The following is a 13,918-nucleotide window of genomic DNA, read 5'->3' as shown; positions in this document are numbered from 1 at the left end:
TGAGCCATTGAGCCAAAAAGGGCTTAAAAATTTTTTTTTGGCTGGGGCGCCTTGGTGGCTCAGTCGGTTAAGCGTCTGACTTCAGCTCGGGTCATGAGCTCACACCCCATGAGTTCGTGCCCTGCATCAGGCTCTGTGCTGACAGCTCAGAGCCTGAAGCCTGCTTTGGATTCTGTGTCTCACTCTCTCTCTGCCCCTCCCCCGCTCATGCTCTGTCTCTCTCTGTCTCAAAAATAACATAAAAACATTAAAAAAAATTTTTTTAATGAAAAAAAATTTTTTTGGCTAATTCAGGATTATGATGATAAAGAGTCAGAGTACTATCTTCATCTTAAAGAAACAAGATTTGCTGCCAAACTTCATTTCTCATTAATACAAGAAAATCCCTATAAAGCTCTATTTTTTAAGAATTTTAATGTACTCTGTAATATCCTAAAAATCAAACCACTGTCTTTAAAAAGCAAGTTCAGAATTAGAACACATAAAGATTGTTCTATAAAGTATTGTAAGATTCAGTTTAAATAGTAGCTGACAATAATTAAAATACATAGAAAAAAACAAGTTTCTCTTATGTATGATAGTATTTCATATTCATATTTTTGTTCCATGTTTATAACTATTTATAGAGTAAATGTAATTTATTAGATTAGCGCTGTGTCACTAGGACCATGAAGTTAAAACCAGGCACCATGATTCACCTAGTGGAAGCTTCTCATATTACAGAAAAAAATGAAAAAATAAACTTGGAACTCAAAATCTGGAAGAATACTTAGGTACCATCTAGTTCTTTGATTTATAGATTAAATAATTGAGTTTCAGAGAAGTTACACAGTTAGTTGAAGGCAAAGCCGGTACTCCTCACTTCACAGTCAGAGTTATTTGACTCTAAACCACACTATAAACCCAATCTTCAAAGTCATAACAAATATCACTGATATAGTCCATACTATATGTATTAATAAAGATAGGAACTTCCAGAAATTACTGAAAGCCTGCATGAAAACTAATATTACATGTATAGCAATAACTCATAGCTTCATAGAAACTATCATCTTAGTTATCATTTATAAAAACTGGCTCCAGAATAAGAAAAAAATGAGTTAATAATCTGGGAAGTAAGAAAAACTTAAAGAAAGTAGCAAAAGGAAGGTATCTGGTAATCATCCATTCAAGTAATCTGTATAAAGATACTACAAAATTATTATACTACCATGGAAATCCAGCTTACATCCTGGCAAAAAATGTCTAATCGGATACAAAGTTGAACGGATGGGAAATTTTTAAACATCACCCATACTGCCTATTATAATACAGGTATTTGAATATAAGTCACTTTCAAATTTAACCTAAAATATAGATCAGACCAATGAATTCAGTTAATGTTTACTATGACTATGTACAAACCACAGATTATTCTGAAGAAAAAAATCACAACAATGTTTTCTCAAACAAAAATGTGTGGACTCAGGTTCTGAGCTCTTGTAGATGTGTAACACAGATTCTACTGGAAAAACAGGGTTAGCAAGAAGAGTAATGGGATATTAATAAAATGACCGATTTGTTGTCCTAGGTTTTCCTGGCCAGGAGAATGGAGAATGGAAAAACTGAACCATGAAATCAAAAAGGCATCTGTCTTCCAGGTTTCTCTCTGCCAATGTCTTGAGAAAAATGTTTGAACTTTCCTGTTGGCTTTGTATGCAAATAGCTCCAGATGCAAAGTGAACCACATCTAAGTTATTTGGTTCAACATCTGCTGGTCCAATTCCCATTACTCCTTCTAAAGGGTCGGCTTGTGACAGACAGTTTAGTTTGCCCTCTATATAAGCTGTTTTGAAGGAGCTAATTTGGATTAAAGTGTCTATCTAGACCGCTTGTTTTTCCCTTTGATGGTCAATGCATTCTAATGCGGTTCTGTGTAGTGCTACAAGGAACTTAGAAACATATTGGAAAGGACAGTATTCAAGGTTTTGCCTCCCACCTCGCCTTCTAGACAATTTATATTTCTAAAGTTAAAAGTAAAAAGTGAACAGTCATTTGCCTCTAAAACAGCACCACCCACATTGTACACAATGGCAACATGACATACTTTCTGACCGAATATTCTTTTCATGAAACCTGTATCAAATATTTGAAGCTAAAGTTATTGATAAAAGCACTTATCAATATTAACAATGCATTTCATGAGATATCAGTGATTTGAGCTGACAATTTCCATATAGGATCACTGAAAATGGAATGAGGTCTACAGCCCACAGCACTCAGTGTCTGATACACAGCCGACTTTCAACATTGATAAATGAGTGAATTAGTGAACGAATGAACAAACAAAAAACTAAAGAATTAATTTAAATAAATCCCATGGATTCTGAAACTTTGGATCTGCTGCAATTGGAAAGCAATCAGAAAACATACTGAACCCAAACTAAGACTAACAGTCTAATGTTCTTAGAACTTGTAAGGTCAAATAAAAAGAAAGTCCTTCCTTCAGAAAGGTATGGGTAGAGAGGACAAATTGCATTGAAAGGTAAAAATGAGGAAAAGGGAAGAAATTAGAATATCCATCTATATATGTATGTCCATATTCTGTAGAGCACTACCGGAGCACCTGGGTGGCTCAGTCGGTTAAATGTCTGACTTCAGCTCAGGTTGTGATCTCATAGTTCGTGAGTTTGAGCCCTGCGTAGGGCTCTGTGCTGACAGTGTAGAGCCTGGAGCCTGCTTCAGATTCTGCGTCTCCCTCTCTCTCTGCCCCTCCCTCACTGGGCTGTCTCTCTCTCCCCCTCTCTCTCCCCCTCTCAAAAATAAATAAACATTAGGAAAACAAATTTCTAAAAAAAGTAGAGCACTACCAGTCTTATACAAATTTGTAAAAGATACTTGAAGATGATTTCAAAAAACAAGATTTCCTTGCCTTAGAAAAACTCTTATTCTACAAAATACAGTTCTATGAGTTTATAACTCAAAAACTTTCTGATCTTATATACTATGCAGAATCTGGAATGATTTTCCTTTGGAAAAATGTTTAGAAACATAAATAAGAAAAAAAGAAAACTGGATACTATTATTATGTCTAGACCCTAATATTTGTTAACTAAAATTTAGTCTAACTTCTATTGTTCTCGACAGTTACCTGCTAACACACAGTAAGACCAAACAAGAAATCAGGGGAAAAAAAAACAAAAACAAAAAAACAGCAAAATAGCGATTCTCTTTTTCTGCAAATCTGTGACTACTCTTGTTAATCATTATTTCCAGGTCACTTGTCTGTATTAGTAATGACCATGAAAGTTCACTGAACCGTAGAGTATACCTTCTTTGCCATATTTGAGTAATTATCTAAGATTTCCAAGATTACTGTATTTTTTAAGGCAAGTTTAGGTTTGCTTCCTCTACCCTGTGGTTGAAAGACTATTTAATTACCTCCAAAGAAGTAAAAACACTTAAAAAGAGTTACTTGTTGTATCGCTATATTGTATACCTGAAACTAATACAATATCATATGTTAATTACCTGGAATTAAAATAAAAACTTTTTTGAAAAGAGTTACTTTTGAAAGCAAATGTGTTCTACTAATCATCAAGAAATAATTACTGAGCATTATTTACTATGAAGGTAAAATACTATACTAAGTATTTAGAATTCATAAAGGTTTAAATAGTCTCTACCTACCAAAGTTTAGTCTAAAGTAGACATGTAAAGGTAGCAGTCATAATGATAATACATTTTTTCATATAAATTAGTACACCCATATTCATAGCAGCATTATTTACAGTCAAAGAAAGCAACCCAAGTGTCCATCAATGTATTAATAGACAAACAAAATGTGGTCTGTACACATAGTGGAATATTAGTCAGGCTTAAAAAGGAAGGAAATTCTAACACATGCTACAACATGGATGAACCCTGTGAACATTATGCTAAGTAAAATAAGCCAGTCACAAAAAGACAAATAAACTATGATTCTATTTACATGAGTTACCTAGAGTTGACAGAAAGTAGAATGGTAGCTGCCAGGGGTTTGGGGGAGGGGCAAATGGGTGGTTTTGTTTAAGGGCTTTAGAGTTTCAGTTTTACAAGATGAAAATGTTCTAGAGATTGGCTGCACACCAATGTGAACATACTTAATGATACTAAACTATACACTTAAAAACAGTTACATGGTAAATTTTGTGTCATTTTACCACAATTAAAAAAATACCAACTGGCATGACCTAAGTCCCAAGCAAGTGGTGCAGAAAAAAACTGATATAATAGCTCAGAAGAAAGAAGAGTTATGAAATATAGATTCAGTAAAAGCTCTATGCCTTATTTTGAAAGAAAAGTGAGACTCAAGTAAGCAGATAGGATATGAGGGAAGGTATGAAAATCAGAGCAATGGCAAAGTGATAATAGACATCATCCAGAAACAAAATGCAGATCAAAGTTTGGCTACAGGCTTCAAAAAGAATAACCATGGAAGATAAAGCTAGAAGGAAAGGCCATGAAATAGAGAGGAAAATGCTTGATAAAGGCAACTGTTTTCATTGAGTATCTTTCACTAAAATAAAGTAATAATTATCACCCTTGTACTGACAGTAAAGGCAGAAAGAAAAGGAGATTGATAACCTCATATTCACTTGTCTCTTACTTACATTCTCCAACTCCCATGATGATGGAAGTGTGGAGACACGTTTTACAGGTTAAATGCTATACATGGTTAAATGCCATGAGATACAGGCTTACAGGAAACAGTTTGTATACAAAATTAACATGTGAATTTCCTTTATTCTCAATGGCAACTTTTTAATATCATCATCAGCTCTGCACAGAAACTAGCATTTTAAAAAGTCCCACTGTGTAAATGATCCTAATAGTACAGTGAGATGCATGTTTTGAGGTACCTCGATTCATTAACAGTATTGTAAGCTATAAACAGACACTGTGTACATGATAAATTAATTATCCCAGTTGCTATTATGAAATCATCCTCCAACTAACTGCCAGCCCTAAAGCAAGATAATCATTAGTCACACTAAGCCTACTACATTCTTTGCTTAAAATCTTTTATCCTAATCTCGAAAAGGAAAATTTCTATTCTCCCCCAAGTACTTTAAAAACTTAAACCAAATGTTTCTGAGCAATCTTCTTGGATTTTAAGATGTGGTAAAACTTGGTTAATATTCATCTCTTTTAAAAAGATCTTTCATATAGATTACAGACTGCTAGGATGTAGGTAGAAAACCAAACAAAAGGAGAATATTAGTCTTTTCTAAAACTGAAAAGAATCTACTTTAGATCTCTTAAAGCTTCCTATTTCTCTGGACTTTGGTGTGGAAATGATTAAATTGTTATACTAATTAGAATGTTCAGATCACTCTTGTCTAAACAACTTCGGATACCTGAATCAGAGGCAAACAATACAATACCAGCAAGCAGAGGAAGAGAAACCATCTTCAACAAAAGAGAAAGATTATTTTGGCTGAGCAAACATCTGCCATGTCTTAACTTTAGCTTGTGGCCAGGTTTCTTTACCTCCACTTCTGCAAGTCACCAAGGAAATTCAGAAAGACTTCAGATCTGACTTTTTAAGGGAGTAAGGGAGAAACTCTGTGTGTGTGTGTGTGTGTGTGTGTGTGCGTGCACGCACGTGCGTGTGTGTATGCATGTGCACACTAAAGGAATTGTTCTTTAATTCTAATTAGGCTTTGAGGACTTGACCTACAGATATATAGATACATAGATGGGACATATAACATTCACTCTTGGAGAACAGGAATTAGATGATCTGCCCACAATATACAATTCTTTATTACCCTGCCACAATAATTATAGCAAAATGGATTCTGTTCTTGCTTTCACACATAGTAAAGAAGTACAATTTGTCTTCAACTTCTAATCTACTGAAACCATTTCTTTAAAAGCCGCCTCTGACTGTGAGGTTTTTCTCAGTCTTCAATCTCATTGACCTCGCTACATATAGCCTTTGATACCAGTGACCATCCCTTCTTTGAAATGTTCTACTCCTGATGCCTAGCCCATACTCTCCTTCTCTCTCGACCTTCTGTCCTTTTCTTCCTCCTGTTCCCCAACTAAGGACATCTAAATTTCTCTACTTAACCCTATTCTCTTTACATACTGTTTCCTCCAGTTATCACCTACAACTTCAACTATCATATCCATGAAGAAACTTCCAAACCAAGAACTCCAGCCCTAACCTTTCTCCTGAACTCTAGGTACCTTAAATACACGTCTAGGACAAATTCATTAGGCTTCAAACCGTCCCAAATTAACTTTTTAATAAAAGTCTCTATTTCTGTTCAAGGAAATACCATTCCTTCAGAACCAAGGCTTAAAATCTCAAATATCAATTTTGACTCCTCCTTTTCCCTCACATCCAGTCACCCAGACAGCCCTGATGATGGGGGTTTTTTTTCCACAAAAGAGTTATTGAAAAAGAATGGAAATATAATCTGAAAGACTAGATTTCATTCCTAAACATATATATCTGTATCAAACTCCAAAACTTTATAAACCATCATTTTGTACAAGAGGTATACTGAAGCTGGCCTATCTACCTTACAATAAGCAAAAAAGTGACAACACACTGAAAATCCTAAACTGTTATATAAATATCATTATTCCAATTCTTCCTATTGATTTCCACTGTCACCCTAGTCATCATTCATTCAGCTATTCATTCATGTTTTTCTTTAATTATTCTATGAATATTTATTTAGGGCCAGCTATAAGCTTGGCACTGTGTTCGACATTTAAGACATAACAACAGGACAAACAGACATAGCACCTAACGTCACAAAACTTACAACCTAAAATGCAAGTCAAAAAATAGGTGTACATAGGTGTGGGAAGGTTCTCTGGGAAGGCCTCCCAGAAAAAGAGATATTAAAGCAAAAGACAACACATAAAAAACAGAGGAGTTAGTATAGTAAGGGAGCAGGAAGAGTGTGGCAATGGGGAACAAGGTGAGAAATTCCAGGCAAAGGAACAACAAACATAAAGCCCTCAAACAAGAATGAGCATCCTAACTAGGTCATACTTTCCCATGTTTACACCTTTGTTTCATTTATTCTTCTCTCTTCAAAATCTTTCCCCATTCTCCCCTCTCTGCCTATTGAAATCATAAATATCCTTCAAAGCCCAGATCGATAATATATACTGACCTTCTAGGACAGTACTTGACTCATATGAGGCCTAAAATAAACATTTGCTAAATGAATGGATGACGAAATCATCATTCTTCCCAAATCACAAATCTGCTTCATATTACAAGTACGTATGTGCCTAACTTCTCTTGAAGTAAAGGACACAATCCCCTAGTACTTAATGCATAATAAGCACTAGAAAAATATTTTAGGATGAATAACTCTAATAATCTAAGACTAAACAGAGCTGTTAAAGAAGGATCCTTTTATCTTCTACCTCCAATTTTACAATGATTTGGCAGAGCAAAAAGTCTAGAAAATTCAAAATATTATTTATACATGAATTATATTAATACTGAACATTAGGTCTTCCATAAAATATCTCTAAACACTAGAATTTATTTTTGCATTTGATATCTTGGATGGCTAAATTTCTATTTTTAATACTTATGAATGACCTTCCTAAAAAAAAAACAAAAACACTTCTAAATTTAAATACTGGTGAAGATGTAAAATTATTTTAGAATATTTTTAGAATATAAGAATAAGGAGTCTTTTTAATTAATTAACCAGGCAGTCTAAAAATATTATTTGGTACCTCATTTTCCTAAAACTAAGATGAGTTAGGAAATGTAAATTATACTTAATTTCATTTAATGTTCATGATATCATTTTTGGAATCATGCCTCAAGCCACACTGCAGAATTTGTTATGCAATTTATAATCTGTTAAGAGAAAAACCTAAATTAAATCTGGGTCATTCCATTTTTCAGATCAAAGAAGGCCAAGTGCAAAGTAAAAAGGCTTTCAAAGAAAAGGCAAAAATGTTAAATTAAAAAAAAAAAAAAAGAAAAAAGAAAAACCTCTCTTACTGCATAGTAGTACCTGTAGGAAAAGCAGCCCAAGGAATAGCAGGAGACGTAGTTTGGGTTTCGCCATTTCCACCATCAAAAATCTCTGCAGCCTAGGAAAAAAAGGCAAATTTATTTTAGAATATCTAAAAAGTAGAAATGCTAATTGCAATCAAGCCTTCCAAATTCTACAAGCATATTCTCTGTGATATACCCTCCAAATTACTCAACTGCTTTTCAGTCTTCATTGCTACCACCACAACCACTACTCACCACCCCCAGTACTCAGGCTGCATTATTTTTAAGTAAAACCTTCCTTCCTTATTAAAATATATCTCGTGCCAATGAAATTTTTATTTTGTATATTCTTCATCACATTTTCACTTGTGAGCTATATACCTAAGAACTCTAAACTAACTCACCACAAATTTGCTCGTGTATGTAAGAAAAAATATATTTTACTTTAAAAGTATCAACACCAAATCTTTTTCATTAATTAGCACAAAAGCTAATCGAGATCAATCTAAAGAAATAGGATTCATCTATATTCTTGAATAATCTACCAGGTGGATTTACTGGCAATCAACTCTAATAGAGAATTCCTAAAGCTGGTGTTTTAAATTAACAAGCCTTCCTACTAAACAGTTTTAAAAGTAAAGGACAGTCAATTACTGAATGCTGAGTTTGTGGGTAAGAGTGAAGAGTTCTCTCTCTCTTAAGTGTCCAGGTCACAGCAAAATTATTACTGAGAAAAGGAGCCAGAATTTCAATTTGGATTCCGCATTGAGTTGTCAGCCAAAAAGCAGTCAATTGAGACAATCTGCCATGGAAGCTAAGTGACGCAAAATATAGTAATTATTACCTATAAACTATGAAAAATGAACATGGTTTATATGACCAAGGACAGAGACCTTCCATATTTCTACAATTGGATGCAAAAAGAAAGAAACCTAATAACCAATTAAATTAGAATAATTGGTTAACATTGTAAATATTTAATACTGAAAAGAATAGATCCACTGACTGTAACAATGAAATATAATTTTACTCTGAGGTAAACTACCCACTTTATTTTTCTCTGATATAATAAATCAAGCATGGTTTAAACAAAGGAGACCAAACTAAGTTTTAACCTTCAAATAACTGACAACTCCTAAACAATAAACTAAGATGATATCTGAAACATATATTATCCTCAAAATGAAAGGAATTTTAACAAAATTTTAAATGTTACATTTCAGTAAAAGATTAAATCACCCAAAAAACACCCAAAATATTAAATAAAATGGAAAAAAACATATAAATGTGCTAAACAAACACCAGTTTTAGATGAAATAAAACAGGTATGCTCATATTCCAAATACCTCCATTTTGACAGATAAAAAGATCAATGGACGAGAAAAGGACCCTAATCTAAAAAACTCACACCATTCTTTCATGGTTTTCAGAATACTGAGTATATACTTAATATCTTGTTTCTTTTAATGTCTTTAATTAACTCCCTATTTTTAAAAAAACAATCTCCTTTTTACCAAATTCCAAAGTAGGTGAAAATCTTACTAAAAAAAGGGAAAAAAAAATCACAGAGCTCACTTAGTAGTTCCAAGACTTGAGCTCAGGCATCCTGACTCCTAATCCAGAGATTTTCCTGCAAGACTATACTGGCTCCATAAAAATAACTGGGTTACAAAATATTTCAATAAAATGAACACACACTGAAAAGGATTACGGAAAAGACAGTGCTTCTTCAGCTAACAATTTCCACTTACAAAGCATCCAACTCAAACCTGAGAGAATAATCTAACAACACAAACATACTAATTAGCTCTATAAGCCACCAAAAGGCTACGTATTTAATATACTAAATCAACTCATTACAGGTGTAAACATGAAAATATGTGACAGATCTGCAATACTCATCCCTCATCTCACAAGTATTTCCTAATAGACAGGTATCCCAGCAAAATCATCAGTTGACAGTTTTTACAACTTCTTTAATGCTTCCAACTAGTAGCACTTAATTGCTTCAATTCAAACCATTCTGATGGGCATGGCCAGATGTTCAATAATAATAAATCATTTTTATCTTTCAAAAGGGATATATTTTAATTCTCCTTGATTTCATTTTTTTATTCCAGTTTTACATTAAAGATGATCCAGAAATGATCCTGAGTACCAATGACAGATAATACATTTTCAAAATAGTATACTCCATTATAATCCCACAAAGTTAAAGCAATTACATAAGCAAAATAAGGTAATTGCACATACCTCAAAACCACCAAAATCATCATCATCCATTCTTCAAGTACACCTGAAAAATATCAGAAGACATTGAAACAAGCCCACACACACAGTTATTTACGTCAAAATATTTTTCTTACTTAAATGTATATATATTTTGACTTGCTAACTAAAACTATTTCATTTGGGTTTTAAGAAACTACTTTTTAAAAACTATATGGGTATGCATTTTTTAATGCAAAAAGACTGGGGGGTTTTTGGCAAAATTAGCCATTCAGGCAAAATTAGCAATTGCTGTGACTTTTTCAGCAACCATGTATTTTGCCATTTGTGTTGAGACGCCAGGAGTGGAAAAAATATTCTTTTACATTTTAATTTGCTTTTCCCAAATTGGCGCTAGGGCTCAATTCAATAATGCTTCCTGCTTTTTGCATCTATTCCTCAGTTGTCTGGCAACATCAGCACAAACTCCAGCTAAGAACAGGACTGTGGTGAATTTTTGGAAATCTGTCCCCTACCACAAAGGTTCTTCCCTCGGTTTCATGGCCGAGGTTGATTTAGATTTTCAAAATTGATCAGCATTTTTGAGCTGTGGCCACAACTTCTGGAGCATTTTGATATGTGTATTTTTAGCTGAAACTACTTTGCACTTTTGGAAAAATGTGGAGCAAGTTACTAGGCTGATCAAGATAAATCAAGTCATGTATTCACGAGAGACCAGCGAAGAGAAAAACACAAGTGAATATCCTGAATTCCTCTCTTCTTTACACTTAAACTATGTTAAGACAGACAAGCAGTTAAGATAATACATGCTTTATTTTGTCCTAAATGTGTGTCATAAAAACGGAAGGAAAAAAAACATGAGTACCTGGGCTTTAAGAAGAATAAAAAGAAAAAGCTTTTATCTAACAAACCACTAAAAAAAAACCAAAAAGCCCTGAAAAGTAAAACAAGCAATAGATGGTATACATTTAGATGAAAAATAAGTTTATAATAAATTGTGATTCAGTGGTCCAAGTACTACTCTAGTCAATAACTGGTTTCCTTTCTTATCTTTCAAAAGTGAACTATCCAAATTATTAATTATAGTTTCCTTGACTCACTAATACAAGATGAACCTGATTATAGGAAAACAACCTTCTCCAACTTCTTAAAAAACCAGCAAAACAAATTAAACCATGTTAAGTGATAATTCTAAAGGGATTTTCTAAGGCACTTTGCTTTAAGTGATGAAGCAGTAGTCATCTACAGTCATGTCTTGCCTTGTCAATGAAATTAATATTAATGCCTTCAAAAATAAATTCAAAAACTAGTCAGAGAAAAATACACAGTAAAACACAATCTCAAAGATTGTTTTAATAGACAAAGAAAACTTATATTCACAGAAACACAGTAGGTAATGACACTAAAAGGAATATATGTAGACAGAAGTACATTATAAAAGGAAAGACATTAAATTAATCAAAATGAGATACCACTGTTGTCACCATTACCTACAATTTAGTAGTTTGATGAAAATTTTTTAAAGATGTATTTCTCAAAAAAATCAGAGCTAACCAAGTCATCCACATACAACACTTAAAAATACAAACCAGACTTTCAGAAACTTTGATGGTGGTTAGTTTTAAAATGGAATTCACATTAATTCTGTGTCTCAAGCAAATAGAAATCTGTATGTGATTACATTTTTTATGAAGAAATTATGAAATAAGAGTGATATGGATACTGAGAATTAACCAAGTCTAACTATAAACACTAAGTTTGTGTTTTCCACATGTATCCCACGAATCTCAGTAGACAATTAAAAAATATTTTTAGCATCTACCACACTATATCCAAATAATATGGTTTCAAAAAAATAGAATTTCTAGAGTAATGCTTCTATGTGTTTTGTAAATTACATCCCAATAAATTATTTGTAAGATACCAGAAAACTTGCAAACAAAAACAAATAGCCATATTTAACAATCATTTCAGCTTGTTTGCATGTGGTAATGAACCAAACACCATCAGTTTTTTAAGTACTGATTTAACTCTACAAAAGAATGTATTAACGACCATTGATGTTTTCCATACCCCAACAACCTCTACATATTAAAATGCAGATGGTAGTCTTCTACTTTATTTTCAAAGAAATGAATTATTAACACATTTTAAAAGATACATGTGTTTTGGGGCATCTGGGTGGCTCAGTCCGTTAAGCATCCAATATTCTTTTTTTTTTTTTTTTTTAATTTTTTTTTTTCAACGTTTATTTATTTTTGGGACAGAGAGAGACAGAGCATGAACGGGGGAGGCGCAGAGAGAGAGGGAGACACAGAATCGGAAGCAGGCTCCGGGCTCTGAGCCATCAGCCCAGAGCCCGACGCGGGGCTCGAACTCACGGACCGCGAGATCGTGACCTGGCTGAAGTCGGACGCTTAACCGACTGCGCCACCCAGGCGCCCCAGCATCCAATATTCTTAACTTTGGCTCAGGTCCTAATCTCATGATTTGTGAGATAGACATGGAGCCCTGCTTTGGGTACCGCGCTGACAGTGCAGAACCTACTTAGGACTCTCTCTCTTCCTCTCTCTCTGCCCCTCTCTGGTTCTCTTTCTCTCTCTCAAAATAGATAAACTTAAAAAAAAAGATAAATGTGCCTGAGTTTCTTAAAATACAATAATTAGAGAAATAGTATTTTAAAGCATTAACATTTCTCCAAATAATTTACTTTCAAATCCTGCAATAGTTGCTGTTCTTTCTAAGCCTTACAAAGAGCAGGAGGAAGTAATATTAACAGCACTGATTTGTGAAAATCAATTTTACTAAATACAAAACACAAAAATAGTTTTTAAAAAGAAATATTACAAGTGTGGTCTTCTTTACAGATTTAGCTACTCCATCACATTTTAAAACAGTATTTTATCTAAAACGCATTTATCCTTTTTTAAAATATTTCTAGCATTTAACATTATATCTCATTAAATTACAACTATAATACAGCAACACCAAATATACCTGTCACATAAGTTATAGAGTCATGAGCCTGACCAAAAAATTGCAGATCATTAGTTCATCTTTTGGTGTCATGGCAGGAGATAAGATGCATACTTTGTTATGATTAGGTATCTACATTGAAAGATTTCACAGTATCTAGTTTAACAATTCTCAGACTTCTTTATACCTGAATTTGATCTCTTCTGTTGTGCTAGTATATAAATTCCCTCCTTTATTCTTCTCAGTATTTAATATATTGCTGATATTTTACAAGGAAAACATATATACACACTTAATGTAACAAATTTTTATTACGCGACTCTGTAGAACTGAGCAGTCAAGATCCTCAAGGTGTTACAGTCTGGGAAGAGTGGGGTGGGGAGAAGAGTGTAAAAAAAATGCAAATTTTAATAACATGAGCTATAAAAGAGCCTTAAGAAAGAAGAAAAAGTGTCTACGGTGGAAGGAAGATTTACAGATGTGATATATCTAGTAGGAGCATCATAAATGCTTCAGGGGGGAGATATTTGAGAAATCTATTTCAACAGACCTAACAAAGAATTTTAAATGGCACATTAAGAACATGCATTTTATTAGTCTTTTCCTAAAAGATAGCAAAGATTTGTTTTGATTGTTTGCTTCTGCATAAACACAGGGTCAAAGAGAATGTGAAATGAGAATACTGCAAAAAATTCTGAAAGC

At 33.5% G+C, this 13,918-nt stretch overlaps 1 protein-coding gene across 5 annotated transcripts in view; it reads right to left on the bottom strand.

Moving 5' to 3' along the window:
* Window positions 1-13,918, bottom strand: part of CCDC91 (coiled-coil domain containing 91) — a 355,118-nt gene that overhangs the window by 263,957 nt on the left and 77,243 nt on the right. For 3 of the 5 annotated variants that reach the window (XM_030322072.2, XM_030322075.1, XM_030322073.1), the window contains 2 exons: window positions 10,265-10,307; window positions 8,028-8,106 (listed from right to left, as the gene is read on the bottom strand). In XM_030322072.2, the coding sequence (XP_030177932.1) occupies window positions 8,028-8,106; window positions 10,265-10,294 (109 nt within the window). In that variant the 5' untranslated portion in view covers window positions 10,295-10,307. Of the gene's footprint in view, window positions 1-8,014; window positions 8,107-10,264; window positions 10,308-13,918 lie in introns of all 5 variants that reach the window. The other 2 variants (XM_030322071.1, XM_030322074.1) reach the window with 1 other exon arrangement.

This window comes from Lynx canadensis, chromosome B4, assembly GCF_007474595.2.
Source record: "Lynx canadensis isolate LIC74 chromosome B4, mLynCan4.pri.v2, whole genome shotgun sequence".
Lineage (NCBI taxonomy): Eukaryota > Metazoa > Chordata > Mammalia > Carnivora > Felidae > Lynx > Lynx canadensis.
This window is presented reverse-complemented; position numbering and strand designations above follow the sequence as displayed.